At 40.2% G+C, this 23,107-nt stretch overlaps 1 protein-coding gene across 5 annotated transcripts in view; it reads left to right on the top strand.

Moving 5' to 3' along the window:
* The window catches only part of znf516 (zinc finger protein 516), a 41,945-nt gene extending 22,381 nt beyond the window's left edge, over positions 1–19,564 (top strand). For 3 of the 5 annotated variants that reach the window (XM_079878485.1, XM_079878486.1, XM_079878487.1), the window contains exons 2-5: positions 5,552–7,494; positions 10,265–11,500; positions 14,038–14,142; positions 17,350–19,564. In XM_079878485.1, coding sequence (XP_079734611.1) covers positions 5,778–7,494; positions 10,265–11,500; positions 14,038–14,142; positions 17,350–17,522 — 3,231 coding nt within the window. In that variant the 5' untranslated portion in view covers positions 5,552–5,777 and the 3' untranslated portion in view covers positions 17,523–19,564. Of the gene's footprint in view, positions 1–5,551; positions 7,495–10,264; positions 11,501–14,037; positions 14,143–16,069; positions 16,134–17,349 lie in introns of all 5 variants that reach the window. The other 2 variants (XM_079878488.1, XM_079878489.1) reach the window with 1 other exon arrangement.
* Positions 19,565–23,107: the final 3,543 nt, after the last annotated feature.

Raw genomic sequence — 23,107 nt, 5'->3', positions numbered from 1 at the left:
TCCAGATTCTTTAGTCAGACATCATGCACACTGGCAGGAAAATAATCCCTCGCTTACTGCTTGTGTAACCGTGTTCTGGCTTTAGGGAGTGGCATTCTGTAGTGACGGCGCTGGGAGGTCATGGAGACTCGCGCATCTGCAATCTCTACTGGGGAAACTATGGTCTGATAATACTGATGACAGTGATCTGAGGCCATTATCATTCCATTCATTAGCTGAATTCTGGCTGAGTTTGAAAAACTACTGCTTTGTGAAGAAGTCGCTGCAGCGGTGTAATCTAATTAGCAGATGAGCATCATACGTCAATAACACACACACTGTACTGTAGGATTGGTTTGTGATGCTGTTTCAAAACCTACAGCTCCTCTTGCTCGGCCTCTAGTGGTGTTTGGTATTTTAGGATTTATCAAACACACACACTGACATGCAACATGTTTGTTTGGCAGGGATACAACAATTAACATATGTGCACAGGGCACACACATACTTGCACACACACTGTTTGGCTCACGTTGTATGGTTCAAACCCAGGGTGTGTTCGAATAACCATATGTGTGATGGACTGGTTTAGCTCTGTCTTTCACATTAGGATTTACACACATGCACTTTTTCTGTTTTTCTCTTCCACAAACACTGGCTCAGAGCAGAGGAGTAGTGTCCAGAGCATGGGGCGTTTGTGCTGAGCTGGACTAGCCGTCAGGTTGAATAAGCGAGCAGACAGTTGATTCGCCATAGCCATTCATCAGCCAGAGAAAAGAGAGGAGGGGAAGAATGGAGCTCTCGCTCAGGGCTGTGTCTCTCAGATACGGGCCTATATATGTGCTGCTGTTTCTTTCCACTGAAAGCTGGCCTTCTTTGTGCACGTTTTTATGCCTATGCATGTTTTTACGGGCACATGTGTTGTTGCTTATGTGTCGGTGGCGTGTAAACATGTCTCACAAAGATGTGACATCATTTCTGTAAAGACTTTCCTCAAGCATATGGCTGGTAATTAATCATTGATCAGTTAATTATGATTTAATTACTTCAGCAGTAGTATGTCACAGAAGTACAGTACTAATACGGATAAATAATATCTTTTGCTAAGCATGTTTGCTCCACAGTACTGTGCAATGGCTCCGGGAAGCATAAAGTATATGCTTAATATGGTAATGTAAATCATTTGTTTAAGTAAAAAGCTGATTTTTTTTTAACCCTACCGTTCAAAACTTTTGGGTCAGTAGAAATGAATACCTTTATTCAGCAAGGATGTATATAAAATTATTTTAAAAAAAATTCTACCTTTTTTTCTACCTTTTATTCTCTATTAATAATAAAAAATAAAAAAAACTTGAAAACAATTATTTTCAACATTGATGATAATAAAAATCTTGAGCACTGAATCAGCATGATAGAATGATTTCTGGAGGATCATGTGACACTGAAGACTGGAGTAATGATGCTGAAAATTCAGCTTTGCCATCACAGGAACTACATTTCAAAATATGTTCAGATAGAAAACTGTAGTACTTTTTTACTGTATTTTTGATCAAATGGCTTGGTGAGCATGACACATAAAAAAAAAAAAAAAAATCAACCCCAAACTTTTGAATAGTAGTCTATTTTATTATAATTATTGTTATTATTTTACTTTTCACCCCTGCTAATATTTCAGTGGATTAGAAACATAAATGTTTTAGGAATCATTACACAACAGTAATAGTGACAAAAAAGACAAATCTGTGGAAAGTGACTTTAACTCAGGTCTATTCTCACACAAATCTTTTGTATGGAAGACTTGCAAAATAGTGCGTGACCGTTTTAGGGTGTTATCTGTCCTATCTGGAGCTTGACTATCCCCTGATCATAATAAATTGTCAGTGTGTTGTGATTCTTTAAACGTACTTGTTTGAACTCTATGTTGAAAATAAGGGTTAAAGGTTGTATCAGTGATTTCAGGCCCCCCCCCAAAAAAAGATCACATTCATCTAATCTTTCCTAACGATCCGCTAGCTGCCCGCCCCATAAGCATGCCGTCAAAAAAACGCGTCTCTGTAGGCAGCCTAGGCTCTGAGATCTGCACACAAAAACAATTGGTTTCACCAACCACTCAAAACCAAAACAAATAGTGTTCCGACCAATCACAGACAGGGGGTGGGTGTTGTGAGGTTTTGTGCTCGTGCACGGCTGCACTCGAAGTCGGAGCTGAAGAAGAAGCTGGCTCAAAACCTCACAACACTAGGGGAACTAGTGGAAACTTATTTTTGAAGAACTCGAGTTGTAAATCTTGTTTTATGCCTACTGTATGTAACGTGGTCAGGCAACAGTTAAGCAGTGTTCATTGTGTCTTCATTTCAGAAACACTGCAGAACAAAGGAGCCCTTCACCCTGTGCAAGCTGTATCACTAAGCTTTACATTTCAGCTGAATAGAAACGTTTGTGCTCTTTCTAGGTTCAGTTTTTATCATATGACCACATCTGTACTCGCATTCCTCATTACACAGACTTTAACTTTGCTGGACTTGACATTTCATGTAGCATGTACAACCAAGCCCGTTTCTTCTTGGCTCCTCTCGTTCCTTGGTTTCAAACCTGGGGGAATTACTTTTGTTGTAGACACCAGAATATTTTCCGCAATTTAACATGACAACGTTAGCCTCAGCACCTGCTATCCTGCTCGCAAGTGCAAACATGCACCAGGGCCCCCTTTTTATTGCAGCTGTAATCAAGCAGTTGATGGTACCAGGCAGGATCTACTTCGAAATGGGACCGGGAGGGACTTCCCTTTGTCTTCCCCAACCAGACATGCTTCAGACAGGCCTCTAGCGTAGGATGGACCCCTTCATCCAACAATGGCCATGTTGGACTCCCTGCCGCTCAGAGGAGGTATAGACATGAGCTATTGTGACAGTTCTGGTGCGAGTGGCACAATGAGATTGTAGTTTAGGGGGTTTGAGAACTACCAAATTGTTAGTAAGATGGGAAGCCCAAGGAGTTTCGCAAAAATGCTGGATAACAAGTGTGTTTCTTCAGTGATAACTGTGATTTGTTCTTTAAATCATTTGGAATAAAAACAAAACGCCATTTGCACATTGAGTGGAAATCAAAAACTTAATTTAAGCTTTGTTTTGTTTCATTATGCTTGTTTTAGGACAGATTATGCATTAAAAAAATCTCATTGGTTACTGTAGTCTTAAGGAAAAACAAATGTTTAATCTGCTGTCCGTCACATCACAATAAGAACAAAAGACAATTGAGCTCTTTTATCTTCTCTTGTCATTATTGATGCATGTTAGTGGTTTGGTAACTGTCTCTGTGAATTTGGACAAAATGCACAATTTGGTTTAGGATTTGAGTGCACACATGCACACGGACACACACACAGCGCTCAATTTGAAAAATGCACTGATCCTGCATTGATGGAGCTACAAGATGAGATGAACTGTCTGGGGATAAGTAGGTCAGCAGAGCTGAGGTAAGCCCTCTGAGAACAGCCATGTTTCAATAATAACCCCACTGCTGACGTGTGTATATGTATGTGTGTGTTTGTGTAGTGTGTGTCCTTACACATCTCCCAAACCTCTTGGTATCATAGCTACGGTGATTTAATGCTCAGCTCATTGGTTTGCCAAACAGCAAAACACTATTCATTACCAGCTCAGCATGTTCAGTTCCATTATTATGCGGTTAAGCACCTCATCCATTCCATTGTCATAATGGCTACACTGTTTACTCGCTACCTAACATACAAAATCAAATAATCAAAGAAAATAAACTAGATAAGTAGGCAAATATTGGATATAAGTCAAGATAGGCTAAATGGATGATGGGACCTCTAGGAAAACTTCCAATTTCCTAAACGTCTCTTCTTTAAATTTCTTACCTGGCATTTTATAGCCCAGCAAGTTAACTTACCGTAAAAGATGAACTGTGTAGAGATGTGTGTTTTTAGTGCGTTAGAATGTGTGTGTTTGTGTGAGGGGGATGCTGGGCCAGCGGTGAAATGTAGTTGGTATATAATGGATTATTGATTGTTGAGAGAGAGGACCAGCCCTCAGGGTTCATCCCAACTGGCCCCTCTCTTGCCCAACACTGAATAGTCTCTTTTCGCCTGAGCACGCACGCACACACACACACACACACACACACACACACACACACACACACACACACACACACACACACACACACACACACACACACACACACACACACACACAATGAATTTAGGTCTGTGAGCAGACAACCACTGTTCATACTGACTATGAGAGGAGACTAACTGAGACTGTTGCCCTTCAGTCGAAGACTCACACAAACACACACAGACAGACACAATTATGGGGAGACAGGGGCAAGTTGTCACACAAACCTTAAAGTCTTGACTAAAAAAAGAAAGAACTATTGAACATTTCCACAGTTATTGCCCAGGAACAATGAGAAAAAAGAGTTAATTGAATATACATTGACCGTGATACTGGGGCATGTTGTCACATTTACAGTATATGGGGTCACAATGAGAACCTGCCATTGAACAGCCTATTATATGAATTATAGGAACTAATTGAAAACAGTAACAATTAATCATTTTGAAAATAAACAATTCTAAAACAAAAAAATACCAAACAATTGTTTTGTCTGTAGATATTATTAATATTAATAAATCATATACATTGGTAACATTTAAATTCAAAATACTGTATATTGTAAGAGCATTTCCACACATTTGTGTAATTGTATTTTATATTACTGAGATATTAGTTACAGTCCCCCATGTTACAACCAGACCCAGCCTCCACTGTAGTGTAGTATATATTCATTTATTTTTAACCAAAAAGTGCACAAACTAGATTAACGGAAATGCCAGGTTGGGTATTACAATAAACATTTTGTCAGTCAGCATAACCATTTTTGAAGAATGCAAAAAAAGAAAAGGAAAAAAAAAAAGGTTTGCTATGTTTAGATTTGATAGAAAACAAAACAGAATGGCAGGAAATCCTGATTCTGGACTGGGGTGTGTATGCTTGTTGGAATATGTTGCAGTGTATTTACTGTATATGTGTTCATTTTCTTGTTGGAATAATCAGAGAGCCTGTTGTATAAGTTAGTGTGTTTATGCAATACTTAAAGATGTGCCGTTCCCTCTGACGCCTAAATGAGGACATCAGCAGTCTTTCTCTCTCTTTTGTCCCTCTCCCACTCACTTTTAAATGGTGCAGAGCATAAAACCCAATGTACTATGTCCTCTGTTTTTTTTAGCTATGCAGTATGGATCCTGCCTTAAACGAATTTAACTGAACAAAAGACTGTCAGATGACTATATAAAAGGGCTCTGTTAGCTGGGGGTCTCAAACACTGGGTCTAAGTTTCGAATCTCTACAGTTTTAAGAGCACTTGATTCATATTAAGAATCATTAAGACAGTAATTTTACAAAAAAATATGCATAGTGTACTGTATGTCATAGTAACTGCTTGTTCATTGCCATGGACTAATGGATTAATGAATAACCTTTATTTACTCATTTGCAAGTCATGTTCTCAAATCTGCTTCTGTTGTGTTTCCATTTTCTCTCAGGTGACCAGAATGAAGCAAACCCTCAGCTGTTAAGATGATTCATTGGAGAAAAAACTCCAGACATATTCCAGACAAAAGCAACACTGTCAACACAGAATTACCAACAATGACACGTCTGACAAAGAGAACTTTTACCCAGACTGAATGACTACAGGCGAGACAGACTCAATAGGATCTAATACATAGGACAACAGATAGCAGCATAGTGGAATATTCAAGCCTTGAGATGGAGGTGGAACGGCCGGAAGTCGCAGAGGAAGAGACCTTCTCCAAGGGTGGACAGGACAACCCGGATGGCAAGAAGAGCCGGGGTCACACTTGCGAACTCTGTGGAAGAAGTTTTCCTTTCCTCAGTTCCTTGTCCCAGCACATGAGAAAGCACACTGGGGAGAAACCATACAAGTGTCCTCACTGTGATCACCGCTCAGCCCAGAAGGGTAGCTTAAAGGCCCACATTCGCAGTCACAAACTGGAAGGCCTCAGCCAGAGCACTGGTGGCGAGGAGGAAGATGTAGATGAGGAAGGGGAAAAAGAAGGAGGGGTGCCAGAAGATCAAGGTGGTTGCTCCAGTCCGACTGAGAGTACCTCAGCCTGCAACAAGGTTGTGAGCGGTGAAGAGGCAACCAAAACGAGGAAGAAAGGTGGGAAGAAGGAAAGAACCTCCGGTGAGAATGGCAAACAGTCAATGCAGTGCTCTCAGTGCAGGAAAAGACTGTCAAGTCAGGCAGAGCTTGAACAGCATATGCAGGAGCTTCACAAGGTCTTCCAATGTGAACTGTGCCCTTATGAGACCTTGCAGGAGGACCAACTGCAGGATCACATTGAGAAGGTACATCCTATTGAGGAGGAATCTATCACCAAAGAAGTCTCTCCCAGCGAGGAAGCTGACGGTGTACTTGGTAAAGGCGAGTTCCCATGTGAACAATGTGACCAGGTGTTCACCCAAGCCTGGTTTCTGAAAGCTCACATGAAGAAGCATCAAAACAGTCTGGATCATGGGTGCCGGATCTGTGGACGGCGTTTTCGTGAGCCCTGGTTCCTACGTAGCCACATGAAGACGCACAACACCAAGGTAAAACCAAAGAGTGAGACTTACCTTCCAGCTACTGTCAACGAGGTGGCGCAGGATGAGTCCAACTTGGTGAATGAAGTGTGTGTGTATGAACTCTGTGCCAAGTGTGGTAACTTCTTCCATGACCGCCAGAGCCTGCAACTGCACGAGCAGGTCCACAGAAATATTGAGCAGCCTCCTAACAGTACCTTCTGCAGTGAAAAGGACTTCACATCTGCCACCAAGACAAGCTTCTTGGAATGCCTAAACTTAAAACCAGCAGGAAAGGAAGAGAACCCCATTGAAGGAACTCTAGGAAAAAGAATCCCAGAGCTCGATCCAGTAAGTAGCTACCAGGCTTGGCAACTGGTCACCAGAGGCAAATTGGTGGAGGTATCTGAGAAGAGCCTGGGTTGGGAAGAGAGGTTAGCCGAAGCAGATGTAGCATATGACAGGGAAAAGGGCGAGTATGTCTTGACCAGACAGGACAAGCGAAAGAAATCACTCGATGCCACTGTGAGTATCCCAACCAAGAAACGGAAAGGGGCTGGAACCCAAGGCTCCAACATAGATCAGCACAGCAATGGAGAAACAAACAGCCAGGTCCTGACAGGTGAGCGAAGCCCTGAGAATCTAAGTGACTCAGAGTACCGGCCTACTTCTCGTCCTAGCCGCAAGAATTCCCAGAAAACCTCAGAGTGCTTGGAGTGCGGGAAGGGCTTCCGCACACAGCAACAGATGGTGATCCACATGCTCATCAGACATGGTGGCTTGGGTGAAACCATTGGTGGAAATGGACTGTTCCGTAAAGCAGCTTCCAGCCCATCTAAAGCAGGGGAATCAGCAGGACACTTCAGGGATCAAAGACGGGCAGGGTTATTTGGGGACACAGGTAAGGGCATCTTCCTTATTTTGAGATTTAATGCCAGTTCAAAATTTAAGTGTAATCTTAGAAATGTGTTTTTAGTTTGAACATTTGTTATAACTTCAAGCATCACTTGATATCATAACCTCCGTTCTGCCTACCTGTTTGTAATAATGCCCAATGCAATGCTGTGCAGATGCTTACATAGTGTTTGCTTTTATATTGAATTGCTGATGTTTACATTCACCATAAGGATAATCTGTTCATGGGTTACCTATTTACAGTATGTGTATTGCACATCATGGGTCCTCAATATTGCTACTATAAATCCACTTTATTGTAGAAATGTCCTTTTCAATCCCTGTTCAACACCTTTTTAAGTTAACCTAAAGACCTTGATTAGTTGTTTCAGGTGTGTTCAATTAATTTACTGTTGGAATGAATTTTACTCATGTTGAATTATGAAGTGTGACAGTGCTCCAAACAATGTGTAAACTTCACAACAGGTAACTGGTACCTGATCAGAAATTACACTGGGACGATTAAGTAAAGGATTTCAGTAACATTTATGAAGCAGGTTTATCTGCTGTAGTCACCTTAGAAATTACAGTCAAGAGCTTTTATAGTTATTGATCCTACTCTTGTGGATCCACCTTCCTACAATGTTGTAATCAAACACACTTAAGCCAGCGAATCAACCAACAAACAACTGAAAGGAATTTTAGACCAGGTACCAAAGGCAGATCTAGAGGAATAGGATAAGAGAATGGCTGGTTTGGTTTAACAGATCCTGTATGATATACTGCTTCTGAAGGAGGACAGAGACACCTTGTGGACAAATACTGCTGCACATTTTAACGTGTTCAGTTGTATTGCACTGTTTGTGCATAGTTTCAATCTTCAATACATAATTGATTTCAAATAGAGAGCATGTTCTTAGCTTTCAATTTAAGAATTAACATATTTTAAGCTTTATGCACAAAATTCCCATCAAGTATAAAACTATTGTGATTTCCATATGTAGTACCCATAGTTTGTTTTACTCTTCTGAATCAAAGCTATAATAAATAAATAAAACTACATTTGTTGTAAAGGACCTCAAGACAGTTAGTTATTGACTATAATCAAAGGATTGGGGAAATTAAAAATAAATAAATAATACATTTTAGACTCACTTGTGTATCACTTGTTCATACCCTTTAAATCTGTCTTCGAACTAAGTGAGATCTTTGAACCATAGCATAGTTTAGTTATCAAGGTGCAAAACCAGGCTCTGAATTGCTCAATCTTTTGCTTGTAGCTGGTGGTGTCCAGCCCTCTTTGCATGATGCTATTTCTGGACTTCCTGTCTCAGGAAGACAAGCTCTAAAGATTTGTCTTTTTTCCACTTTCCCCATCTTAATGCAGACCTTCAGTTAAAACACAACACTAAAATCACTGAAAAATACTGCATATGGCAGGTATTCAACAAAGCCAATAAGCCCCATAGAGCACTGAATCTGTCCTGATGATTGATAAGTCTTGTCAAATTTAGTGAAATCATTGGGTGTTGTATTAATCGTCTATAAAGGAACAGATTATAGATCTGAGAGATTGGCCCCGTGTTACCACAAGGTTGACAAAAAATAAATTGCCTTAAACAAAAGATGCCCTCTTAGGAATTAACACAGATGGAATGTTCCAGAACATAGGTTTCATTGTGTAAGAGTTAAAACAGATGTCCAATCACTGCTGATATTTTAATGAAGGTGTGAAGACTATAGAATGCTCTTCCACACAATTGATCTCCTCTAAAAGATTCATTATCATACCACATTATTCTTAGAATATGATGGTTCCTCTTGTAGCTTTTGTAAGGCAGAAAGAACTTAGGGAAGCAGTTATGGCCATTACGTTTGTGTAAGGTTTATCTCAGCGGACCCCCTCTCCGAATTGGCTCAAAAGTAACCTCAGAGAGAGTGGATTGAAGGCTGCACAGCAGCTAGTGTAAGCCACCAAATGGAATCCAGATGGCTTGAGAGAGAGAGAGAGAGAGAGAGAGAGAGAGAGAGAGAGAGAGAGAGAGAGAGAGAGAGAGAGAGAGAGCTACTGAGAGATTGCAGACATGTTAAATGTAAACAAACATCTTGCTGACAGATGAGAAGAGGTAGTCCCAGGCAAAGTTCCCAGGCCCAGTAGTCTGTTGCTCCATTGTACTAATGTTAAACAAACTGTGTGCGATTGTGCTACCACCATTAAGGTTTTTTGATCTTGTGTAACTATGTAGATTATTATTTATATGTTATGCAATGCCATAACCATACTCATTAGAGAGTTTTTCAATGTCACACATTAAATATTGTTTTATTAGACATTTTAGAAAAAATGTCTTATTATTATCAATGTTGAAAAGTTGTGCTGATTAATACTTTTGTGGAAACTGTTATTTTTTGAGAATTTATTTGATTTTTTAAAGTATTTTCTAGCATTATAAATGTCTTTACTGTCTCTTCTGATCAATTTAATGCATCCTTCCTTGATGAAGAAAAGTTCATTTCTTTTTTAAACAATTTAAACATTGTGTGTGTGTGTGTAATATATATAAACAAACACTATCTAAAACTTCTGTACAGGATTAGTACATTGTACTGTAAATTTACATGATTATGTGGCGCCATCTTGTGGTGATTCTCTAAAATAGTTTTCACTGCCAGTATCTAAAATCAGTGTTATTGTGATTGCTAGCTTTTATACTTTCAGAGACATTTTTTACTATTGTTATATAGTTACAAATCCCTGTATGTTGTTTTCTTGACAGATAAAAAGCCATACACCTGTGAGCACTGTGACTTTTGCACCTCGGAGCCCTCGGCCATCGCTGCCCACGTCCAAACACATCATTTGGCGATCAGGGACTGGGGCCAGAGGAGTGATGCCTTAACCAGCTCACTCAGCCAAAGCCAAACTCACCAAACGAGCCACACAGGCTTCCCAAGACTGAGAAATGCCCTGCTGCAGCAGCCCTACTGGCCCTACACCACCTCAACTCACCTGGAGAGGGCAGCACTAAGCGACGCCGCTTCAAAGACGGAGGATGAAAAGAGCAAGGGGTTGAAAGAAAGTAGCTCCACTGATAAAGTGGATGCTAATCTGCTTAATCTCTCCATTGAAGTGGATAACGAAAAAGAAGGGGTTTCTTCTACATTTTTGAACAGTTTGGTCAGACACCAGTGTCCTTATTGCTCTTATGCAACACTGTATCCAGAAGTTCTCTGGATCCACCAACGAATTGCACACAAAGTTGACAGCACTACGTTGGTGCCTAAGTGGGCCCCAAGGAACGGCCTCAAGGGGCCAAAATCGCTTCTCGATTTCAAGAGACGCACCGGGCCACCTCCGTTTCTGGAGGGTAAGGACTGCCCGTCTCTGCCACAGATGAGAGCTTCCCGAACGAGTCCACCTGATTGCAGCCCTGGAGGGACAAAGAAATCAAAACCTCAGACAAGTAGCATAGAGTCCAGCTCTTCGCAAAGCAAGAGCTGGCACGCGGCCTCAGCACCAGGGGCACCATCTCACTCGTCCAAACATAAGACCAGCAAGTCCAGGACGAGTGAGTTGGCAGGCAGTAAACACAAAGCAGACGTCCATCAAAATAGCTCATCGCGGCTCACGGCAAGTCCTCAGAAGACTGGAACCCCAAAGACAGGAAGCAGAGTGATGGAAAGAAGTCTGCTACCTCAAGAAGGACTTCATTTTATGCTCTCTAGCAAACACAACCTCTCGGATCAGAGGAGCTCCAAAGCCCATACTCCTCAGACCCCCGGCAGGTCGGATTCTCAAGCTCAGGATACACCGTCCGTGGCTGGGTATGACCCCTGGAGCAGACTTGGCTCGAGCGGCCCATCCTCTCACTCCCAGTCCAAGAGACAGTCAAAGGCTGATGGTCCAGAAGCTGTGACGGACATCATGAGTTTCTTGAAGAACTGCAGTCCTCATGATTTAGCTGCCCTCTACCACCACTGGGGCTTCAGCAACGCCATTGCAGAGCAAGCAGGTAAGAGGCTGTTAATGGGTGTTTGGAAGTATACCACTATCATAGGATGCAGTTTTAACTGTTTTTTTATTCCAATAAGCTAATATTTATTGTACAGTGGCCCCAAACAGTATTTGGACCCTTAAAAGAGTTTACAAAAATGTACTACCACTACTTCTACTACTACTAATAATAATAATGTTTTTTTAAACATGCAATTTGGTCTGATTTTATGATCTAATGTAATGACACATCAGTGCAATGATGATACATTGAGCATGTGTATATGGATTTGTGTGTACTGGACTTTAGCCTATTTCTATTCTTCTGAAACTTGATTACTAAACGTGTATCAACTGGACTTCCATATTCTCCTGTATCGTGTCGTGTGTGATTATGACTCTTAAATCATCAAACATGGCAAGATGTGCATTCATTAAGCCAAATCCTACATTTACATACCTCAGTCAAGAACTGAAAACCTTCAAATGTACCTACAGTTGTGGATGCACAATCATTTACAGAAATTGTTGAAGCTAAAAACTATTCACCTTAAAAAAAATCACAATTATTAGTAGTTTTTTAGTGACCAATATTAATACCTAGAGAGCAGGGTGGCCTATAATGTCAATATACACCATAATATATACAATTGAATAATATAAAATAAGATGTACAGAAACTTGATAAGACACATTTGTTAAATATTGGCAAGTAAAATATAAAGCAGTTGTTTACTATTTGTAATATCCATTGACAAAGCTTTTCATATCAGATGTTTGCTATTTAGAAGACTTAGATCTAGAGATATAATATATTGGAATGGGTTTTAAAGTTTTTTATTATTATTTATTGGTATCTGTCAATATTGGATATTTATTTATGCATGCTCATTTCCCAAATTTGCATTTTAATTACCTTTGCCATCATCTGATGCTCACCTAATGTTAATCTTTAATAACACTAATGATTTAATAACACTTTTATTGGATTCTCTTTGCAAATTAAAATCCATTTTTCATTTCGTGCATTATGCCTAAATTGTGATGCCTAAATTCACCTGTAGCATTAAAAACAATTGATTTTTAGTTTGAAGTGCTTTGTTTTTTAAGTTATTCAGACAAATGTTTTAAGTGTCAGAATTATTCCAATAACACTAACTTCACAGGACCATTGTAACATTGAAAAACAGGTAAAGATTGACATGATGAAAAATGGTTGTCAGGTCACAGTACCTGAATTATTCAGCAAAGGCACATTAACTACATTTACTCCTGAGCTGAAATGACAAATGAGAACGGTGAGGGCTAAAATGGCACGCATCACCCCACATGCCGTTGTGCCAGCATGCGCATACGCAAAGGTTAATGGAACTATTGAGTAATCTCTTCATCATCGTGTAACCTACGAAAGTGTGTAAAAACATTTCAGACAGCTATCGCTGAGAGGCATTCCGAGCCTTAAACATCACGCTCATAACAGCACGCCGGGCGCTTTCTGAGGGGTTACAGCGCCTCAACGCCACAAATATGCAAAGTAGCCAACTCAACGAGTGAATGTACGAAAGAGCAAGAGGAGTCAAATTAAGCCACCAGCTGCTTTGAAAAATATTTTCAAATGCTTTTTTTTTTTTTCATTCCACTTCATTTAAGGACATTTTGCCAGGCGGTGGTCCAGTTGGCCGGCTTCAGTGAGTGTAGTTCTGCGGAAAGACAGAGAAAATTTCTGTCAACTGTCTGGCCTGATATCATCAGCACTCTCTTTAGCCCTTTGAGTCACATACAATAAAGTGACCTTTCCAATATTAGACTATCCTTTTGTTTGTGCCGTCCGCTGCTTTTCCTGTTGCGTCGCTCCTGTATGGTAATAACTCACAGACTCATGTTTACTAAACGTAGCCTTGCTTACCACTGCCACCAACACTCTAAGTCACGGCTCAGCGCTACGACAAAGCTTGGCCCGAGGGGTCGGAGCAGGTAGGACCACCAGTGCCAGGTGACGGACAGGAGCCAAAGGGACAGCATTTCAGCTCACGCTCTTAAAGCGCCCTGAGGGGAAACGAATGCCGGTTGCTTCAGGTTCCACATCCGTTCCTGTTACTTCAGCGAGTCCTTCACCGACGCGCACGTGTCCGAGCGATTCCCCTCGCACGGACGAGGGCTGACATAGCTAGAGCGACGGGCAGGAAAAGAGCAGTGAGAGCGAGAGGGAAGGAGACAAGGAGAGAGGGAGGAAGGGGAAAGCAGCACACCTGACATGTGACATGGTAGCGCAGATGGGGGCTCATCACAGGGCAAGGCTTTTAATTCACTGTAATTTATGCGGTCACATGGGCCTGTGTTCATGTCAGGCTGTCAGAGATGCTCTCGTGATGCGGCATGACAGCTCCCCATCCAAGCCCTGAAGGTAGCCTCCCATAATGACACATAAAACATACTAATGATGCTCTCTCTCTCTCTATCTCTCCATCTCCTAACCTCTCTATCTGTTCTGTGTAAGTTCGGCTACATGTTTTTCCTATTAATTTCCATTTCTCTGTTTGTGTTTGTGAACTATAGGGTTGGCGAGGTCAGGGTCTCAGCAGGGGGAGTATGTGTGTCCGGTGTGCAGGAAGAGCTTCAACCAGCCCAGCCATTACCGCACACACATGAGATCACACACAGGTGAGATACACACACTAAAAAACAAACATTGGGAAGCAACTAACTGAAACTGCTAACTTAACAACATTTTTTTTATTAGCGTCTCCAGTCACAAAATACCTTTTCCTATTAATAATGCTGTTTTTGTGTCACAGTTTTATCATTATAAATGTAATAATAAATATATTAAAAATGATAAAATACTTTATGCAATAAATTGTAGTGTAGTGCTATTAACCACTGCTTTTAATGTTACATTACATATTCTTTATCATTGTAAATATAATTAGAAATATTTGTAATATTATAAGATACTTTATCCAATAAGTAAAAAAATGAACATTAATATCAGTGTTTTATTATTTTAATCACTTTTTGTCTTATGTATGAAATATTATATATAAAATGTGAAAATGTATAAATACACCAAAGTTAAGTTGGATAAGATAGAAGCTGCTAAATGATTCCATATTATATTACCATAAAAATGTCATATATTTAAATGTGCATGTATGCGTTTATGTGCAAAGTGTGTGTGTGTATGTATAACGAGCGATTTCTCTCTGTCCTTGAACGAGAGTCTTTCTTTCTTTCCGCCGCAAACATATTTGCGTGTGACTCTGACCTGTGAAAATTGTATACATTATTAATCAGATGTCACTTATGGAGCTGTAATTGTGCATGCTAATAAGCTGAACAGTCACCAGTCCAGTATGATATGTGTCAAATGCTCACTGAGAAAATGTGACAGTTTGCCCTTGTCTTCTCATCAAACCACACACACACACACACCTACTCAATCTGGGGTCTTTTTCATTTCATCACAGATAAGATTATATCCATCATCCTTGTTCAACAACAAACTTTCATACGCCATAATAAATTTATAATGAGGTTGTGCGCCATTGAATGTTTACATAAACAACTAGGGGCTTGTTAGGATTCATTGTCATTGTAATTTTGTTTCAATTTACATTCTACAAACTGAAATCACCTTTGCTATTTAGTATTTTGTACATTTACCTCCAGTTTACTAGGGGAAAAGCGCTATTGCACATCATTAGCATGCACTGTAGCAGCTTTTTAATAGTATAAAGAGATCACGTTCCATTCTTAATAGTCCAAATGAATAGGGTTCCCTGCGCTCTTTTAAACAGGGGTGCACTTAGCTGCTCGAATCATGAGGACCGATTTAAAAAAAAAAAAATTTGTTTTGAAGACTGTGTGAAGGTTGTGCATACTATCCAGACTGATCCCCAGTGACAGAGGCCAAATGCTACATTTTACGAAGCGCTCTCTCTCTCTCTATGCACATAGACTTACAATCTACGTCATCAGTGATTGCTCTCTTCAGTGTGAGCTTCCAAATGAAGCGGGGCAGGGGCCCCCGGCCTCCATTAGCATGCACACTAACTCTGTGTGTCACTTTAAATTGGTAGTTTCAGTTCACTGTCTGCCGCGGCCACGCTAACTGGTGATACTAATTCAAGGCCTTTATGGCTAATGCTTGATGAGAGGGTGGATTCTTGGTTTGCACCTTAGTGCTTTTAAAATGGATTCCTGCTTTGAGGATGCTCAATACTTGCTTAAAATTTGACAAGGAAAAGCAGGAACATCATTAAAGTCAATGTGAAACTTTGACGTGCCAGTAAAACAGGGTATTCAGTGAGTTAAAAATACTTTTTATTTTTTCAGCCCAATTGATTGGGCCGTGAAAACTGGTTTATATATTTCAGAAGGAAGACTATTTTAGCAAGACTATTCATCCAAGCAGGAACATGTGATTAGAACATAAATCAATTTTGATTTTGTATTGACTTAGAAGCTTAATTTTTACAAGAACGATGTTTATACCCTGCTGGGTGACAATAAAAGGGAACAAGTTCCAATTTTTTGCAACGTTTACATTTGATTTCCTCTTTTTAACCCGGCCACCTTGCTCCCACAGTGATGTTTGAGTCCAATGGACTCATGGGAACTGGAGTCCATCCTCTACAGAAGCCCCCAAACAAGTATGTTCCACTTTTCGTTCGGTTGTTTGCATTATTTGTGTGTTTCTTGTGGGTTTTTTTCTGTCCTGTCAATCATTTCTTCACCTTTCTACATTCTGTGATGTGCAGTTTCAACCTGCCGTCGTTGTTACCATGCAGAAAATTCTAGAAATAAACAGACGTTACGGGATCAAATGGATTACATCCAGCATCCACCTTAACAGTCGGAGATGTGCTTTTCTGCAACGAGGAGGCCCACCCTTAATGAATTACCCCCTTTGCATGTGTTGCATATTACAAATGGCAAAAGCAGGCCGAGAGTAAAGGTCAAATTAAATTTGTGCCGCCCTCTTGGTGATGCTCTGACAATAACCTTTAATGTAATTTGGCGAGTTCTGTTTTGTATCGGGGTTTCACTTTCTACTCCTCTAGGGAACCACGGTGCCCCTGGATGAGCTCTTACTGTGCCGCAGACCTTATCAGGCAGCCAGCGCAACCTAGCCTCAGATAGTCCTGATTAATTGTGTCTGTCTTCATTTTTTTATGAGGCATGATTTATGATAATACCCCTTTTTCAGCCCCTCGGAATGACAATTATTTCCTAGTGGATAATTCATTCATTTTTCAAAAATAATAATACGGAGAAATTGAATGGCAGACTCATTTGTTTTGCTCAGGTGTGGGGGGATATTTTTATGCGATTGCGCGAGGACAACGTTGTACATCAGTCTAATTAAACGCTGAAACTGGGACTCTGACAATTATTCCAGTCTTGAGCCCCAAACAGACATGGGCAGAAGGAGAAACTAGGTCTGTGTGTGGTTGTCAAGTTCGCCTCTCCTCGCAAAACTTGATATGCCCAGACTTTCGACATCTACCATCGGTGTGACGTCTTATTGCTCAGGGGAAGGCAGGCAGGCAGAGATTCCTGTGTCTGTGAGTTTGTGTGTTTGTACGAACAGCTGACAGAAACAGAAAACAAAAGGCTGACGTCCCCTCAGGGGGAACAGTCAACCGTCTCCATATGGCATGTCATCAGCCCATCAATCATGCCACGGCCCCTCCCCCCACCTTCCCAACCTGCCTCTGTTCTTTCCTCTTGAAAAGGGAAGGCAGCGCTCTCAAAGCCAGCCCTTCGACATCACCTTTCTCTCCTCTCTGGTTCCAAAACTCGGATTCGCTCTCACCTTCGGGTCCAGGCTCTGACCTCATCTTGTTTTTTGTGTGTCCGTTTCAGGTGAGCGACCTTTCCAGTGCCGATACTGTCCTTACAGCGCCTCGCAGAAAGGTAACCTGAAGACTCATGTCCAGACCGTGCACCGTCTAGCCTTCGACAACGCACAGTACCCAGACAGGAGACTCCGCCAAGCCCCTACCAATGAACCCTCGGACCCCTCCGGATCTCACTGAACATCCCCACCTCCTCACGACCAGCTCAAATGAAGATTGAAATCTATAAAAAAAACTGTATGATGCACAAATACGGCATTCAAGGAAGACTTTGTGTAACGTACGGCATTGGATTTGTTCGTGTTTTTAGTTTAGTTTGATGGGAAGTGTTTCCTTTTTTATTTTCACCTGACACAAAGCTCTAGATTAAAACGAAACTACGCAGAACAGGCCGATGACATGTTTGCAACATGTTTACACCTCCTTTATCCAGAACTTGCAAAACACTTGAGGGCTAAAGCCTTGGCAACACGAGGTCAAAGCTGATGGAGTATGACAGTGAGCTGCGTTCTCAAACCCAAGGACTTCAGCTGATCCCCTAAACTTGAAATGCTGCCTCCGAGTTCCCCGAATGACTAGTTGTTAAACTAAATAGCCTTAGTCCGCAACGAGTGTAGTTTGTGCGTGCGTGTGTGATTGTGTTTTCCACATTCTATTTCTCAGGACTTGAGTTAGATGAAATTCCAAAGCCTGCATTCATTCACACCAGTGCATAATTGCACGCGAAGGAGACATGCAATGAAATTCAGTACTTAAGATTTGAGTTTTGCTGATTATAGGCATATATAATATAGATGTGTGTGTTTTGTCACTGGTTGGACAAACACTTGGCACTATAATCAAAATATGTCCTAAACACTTTTGTATTGTGCTATACCTGGGATTTAAAGTATTTATGTAAGCGCAGTTGTATTGTTACATGGGTTTCCACTTGCGTTGAGTGTCATATTCATAAACCATCTTTCTGAAGAGTTTAAGGTAAAGACACATGCCATATTTTGCGTTAGTGTCATCTGATTGGTCCAACAAAGTCAGGAATATTATTTGTCTGCGCTTAATTTTTCATGTGTTTCTCCTTTTTTCCATCAAATATGTTTGCCTCAGTGGATTATGAATAATTGTATTTCAAGAAAAAAGAAAGAAAACTTAATTCAATGGCGCATCAGGTCTTAAAGCCATGTTAAAATGCTGACGTTCTTGATGAAGGATCTATTTTAATCTTAACATGATGAGTTGCAAGTTGTCTGTATAATCATTTAAATTATTGCATCATAGAGAGATTAGTATTAGAGCAAGACTAGATTGGGGGATTTTAGTGTGTTTTATAATGCTACTTATAAAGCTTTAGATTGCCATATTTCTAGAGTTTGAAAACTTAAAAGCAAAGAAGTTCTTGTCCATATATTTCTATGGATGTTGTATATGGTAATTAGGTATTTACGAATACAGTCCCACACAGCTGTGTACTTTTAATTGCATTTAGATATGTACAACAGTCAAAAATGAGCATTTATCTAGAGCATTTATATTGCCTAAGTCCTTGTGTTGGAAACTAAGCCAAGAAAACTGATCCTACATTACAAATTTTGTTTTAGAAGATCCTCCAGTATGCATTTGTATTGATGCTCAGCAGTCAAACTGTAACATGTTGCAGGTTCTAAGCAGTGGTGGTGACCCAGGAACTGAGAGTAACTGAGAACAGTTCTATCACCATTGCCCTTGAGCAAGGCACTTAACCCTTGGTTGTTCTATATGGATTTTAAGTTCCTGCAATTGATGTCTTGAAAGTTGCATAGGATGAAATGTGACTGCTGAATTGTAATTTACTAACAGTAAATCATGGAATCTTTTAAAATTGGTCCTAGGACACAAAAAGAAAAAAAAAAAGAAAAAACATGAATAGCTTTTCCTGTTAGCTTTTTACTAAATTACCCCTAAGTACTAGAGCAGAAGACCTAAGAAAACTAAATAGCATGTTATGAATTCATTTGCAATTGGATTGTTTTTTTTCTTTATGTAACACTATTAATTTTGTGGTTTGAATAGAAGTAGTTGAATGTATGGAATGTATTTTGTGTGTTTAAAAGTTTTCTTTTTTCCCCCTCCACATATATTTTGTTCAAGTTCACAAAACCTGTCAACTGTCATCATCACATCATCTCCATCTCATACATTGTCAACTGTTGAAGTTTTGAACCACTTAAATTAAACTTTACCCTTACCTTTGGTCTAAATGGTGTTAAATATTAAATGGTGTTAATATTATAGACCAATGGTTCCCAAACCTGTCCTGGAGTATCCCCAGCACTGCACATTTTGTATTTCTCCCTCATCAAACGCACCTGATTCAACTCATCAGCTTATTAGTAGAGACTGCAACAGTGAAATGCGTTTGAAATCGCATACTCTCTTGAGTAGGTATTTTGAATAAGCAATTACTTCACGACCGCTTAAAAAAGTACGTCCGATATAGTAGGAATGTGTGTAGTATGTAATCTGGACGTACTATATTCGCCATGTTGTCATTATCTTGTGACCTACCAGTGTCATTTACTTCGCTTCACCTCCATTCATAAATCCTCTCCCGTGGCCTCATGGGATAGTAAACTGTTCATCATATACACACTTCAGAAATCGCCGGTAGTAGTGTAGGTCAAACGGGTACTTTTTGCCTAATCTTTTATGAGAACTGTGAATTTGGACATACTTCTTTTGACACATACTGTTATATATATATATATACACACTCACCTAAAGGATTATTAGGAACACCTGTTCAATTTCTCATTAATGCAATTATCTAATTAACCAATCACATGGCAGTTGCTTCAATGCATTTAGGGGTGTGGTCCTGGTCAAGACAATCTCCTGAACTCCAAACTGAATGTCAGAATGGGAAAGAAAGGTGATTTAAGCAATTTTGAGTGTGGCATGGTTGTTGGTGCCAGACGGGCCGGTCTGAGTATTTCACAATCTGCTCAGTTACTGGGATTTTCATGCACAACCATTTCTAGGGTTTACAAAGAATGGTGTGAAAAGGGAAAAACATCCAGTATGCGGCAGTCCTGTGGGCGAAAATGCCTTGTTGATGCTAGAGGTCAGAGGAGAATGGGCCGACTGATTCAAGCTGATAGAAGAGCAACTTTGACTGAAATAACCACTCGTTACAACCGAGGTATGCAGCAAAGCATTTGTGAAGCCACAACACACACAACCTTGAGGTGGATGGGCTACAACAGCAGAAGACCCCACTGGGTACCACTCATCACCACTACAAATAGGAAAAAGAGGCTACAATTTGCACAAGCCCACCAAAATTGGACAGTTGAAGACTGGAAAAATGTTGCCTGGTCTGATGAGTCTCGATTTCAGTTGAGACATTCAGATGGTAGAGTCAGAATTTGGCGTAAACAGAATGAGAACATGGATCCATCATGCCTTGTTACCACTGTGCAGGCTGGTGGTGGTGGTGTAATGGTGTGGGGGATGTTTTCTTGGCACACTTTAGGCCCCTTAGTGCCAATTGGGCATCGTTTAAATGCCACGGCCTACCTGAGCATTGTTTCTGACCATGTCCATCCCTTTATGACCACCATGTACCCATCCTCTGATGGCTACTTCCAGCAGGATAATGCACCATGTCAAAAAGCTCGAATCATTTCAAATTAATTTCTTGAACATGACAATGAGTTCACTGTACTAAAATGGCCCCCACAGTCACCAGATCTCAACCCAATAGAGCATCTTTGGGATGTGGTGGAACTGGAGCTTCGTGCCCTGGATGTGCATCCCACAAATCTCCATCAACTGCAAGATGCTATCCTATCAATATGGGCCAACATTTCTAAAGAATGCTTTCAGCACCTTGTTGAATCAATGCCACGTAGAATTAAGGCAATTCTGAAGGTGAAAGGGGGTCAAACACAGTATTAGTATGGTGTTCCTAATAATCCTTTAGGTGAGTGTATATATATATATATATATATATATATATATATATATATATATATATATATATATATATATATATATATATATATATATATATATGGTAGGGAAGTAGCCTGTGATTGTCTTATTATTGGCACTACCATTGGAGAAAGCGTAACGGCCAACTTGGATCACGTGCGCCTTGATAACCAATCACATTACAGCCTTGACGTCATTGAATTTCGTTCAGAGTTGTGCGACAGTCAATTACTGTTTGCGGATACCATAGAAATTAATGAGAAGTGCCATAAACTGAATCATACCTGTTGCACAAATGTCTGTGACTTCTCTTATAAAACAGCATTTTTTTTTTATGTAAACTCAAAAGAGATCAATCCAAATGTTTAAGAGCAAACATGTTGAAGAGTAGATACTTTTTTTTTTTTTAAACGCCTCTGGTGCCCTTCCCTGCGTACCACAGCATTACGCTATTTTTTTCCTCACCTTGGAGGCTTGCCTTAAAGTGGCTTTGACTCCAAGACCTGAATTGGATGTGTCCGATAAGGGAGACCTGGGGGTCCTCCACTAGACCACTATCTTTGGGACTTTGACATTTCATTCGTAGACGATTCTGACTTTATGACTCATATTTCATTTACTAAAGTCTTAACTTTTTGAAGAGTATGGCTGCTCTTCTGGCATTAAAAACTGACAGTAGTAAGAGCCAATGGCATTCGAGTTCAAGTTGTGAAATAACTTTCACAAATCGCTGTTTTATAACTAAACAACTGAAGGAGAGGGACAATTTTTCTGACCAATTAAAGAAGAGGAAGCATGTAATGCGTTTAATTTGCCACGTCATTGTAGTTTACAATTGGGAAGATGATATGCGCAAAAATTAATGATGACCAAAATTAAAAAGATGTAAGGACATTATTGAAACTTATTAGTCTTTTTCTATAGTGTGATATTTTATGTTGCTTAAACTCTCTATATCTACAGATCTTCTAAGAAACACCACAATTTTAGGTAAAGACTTTGCTCTTCTGCCATGAACAACTCGCCCTGTGTCTGAATATGACTTCTTCCCTACTATATAGTAGATGAAAGACAGTTTGTAAAAATACTAGAATGTCCACATTCATAGTATGCATAAAATAATAGGTCTAAAGTACACGGATGACCAACTAGATCTGCTGATTTTCCGAAGGCCACGGGAGAGGAGGTCTGAATGGCAGTGAAGCAACGCAACTGGCGCCAAAAGTCACATGATGGTGACATCATGGCAGATGTAGTAATTCCGAATTCAATTCATACTACATGTATTCATACTATGTAGAACATACTTTTTTAATGGTCACAAGGTTAGTTCTTGTAAAATGTAGTACCTAAAAAAAATCCCACTTGCAATTGAGTGGTTGATACTGAATATATTTCTGTGGCAGGGGAAACACTGCTCTAGACAGCAGATAAAAAGTCCATTTATGCACACCATCATTCAAGATACTACATTGCAGCGTGCAAATACTGTGATCTACTGTAAAGAATCATCTTTACTATTTGAGTAAGTGTTAAATGTCTAAAGCGCCGAATTATAATATGGTCTAAATTGCATTTTACTCAATCAGACATCTCTTTCTCTCCCTCTTTTTCTCTCTGACCTCTCTCTGTCATGTGCGTTCACTTACATTAGTATTGAAGTCCTTTGCATTGAAATGGCTGCTAATTGCATTGATCTCCTTTTGTGCATGCATAGCTACTGCTGCTGTTCTGTGCTGTGACAAATGACTTGGGATTACATTGCTAAACAACTGGAGGAGTCTGTCTGATCTACT

This window comes from Squalius cephalus, assembly GCF_949319135.1.
Source record: "Squalius cephalus genome assembly, chromosome: 8".
Classification (NCBI taxonomy): Eukaryota; Metazoa; Chordata; class Actinopteri; order Cypriniformes; family Leuciscidae; genus Squalius; species Squalius cephalus.
The sequence above is the reverse complement of the archived record's forward strand: the minus strand, read 5'-3'. Positions and strand labels throughout refer to the sequence as shown.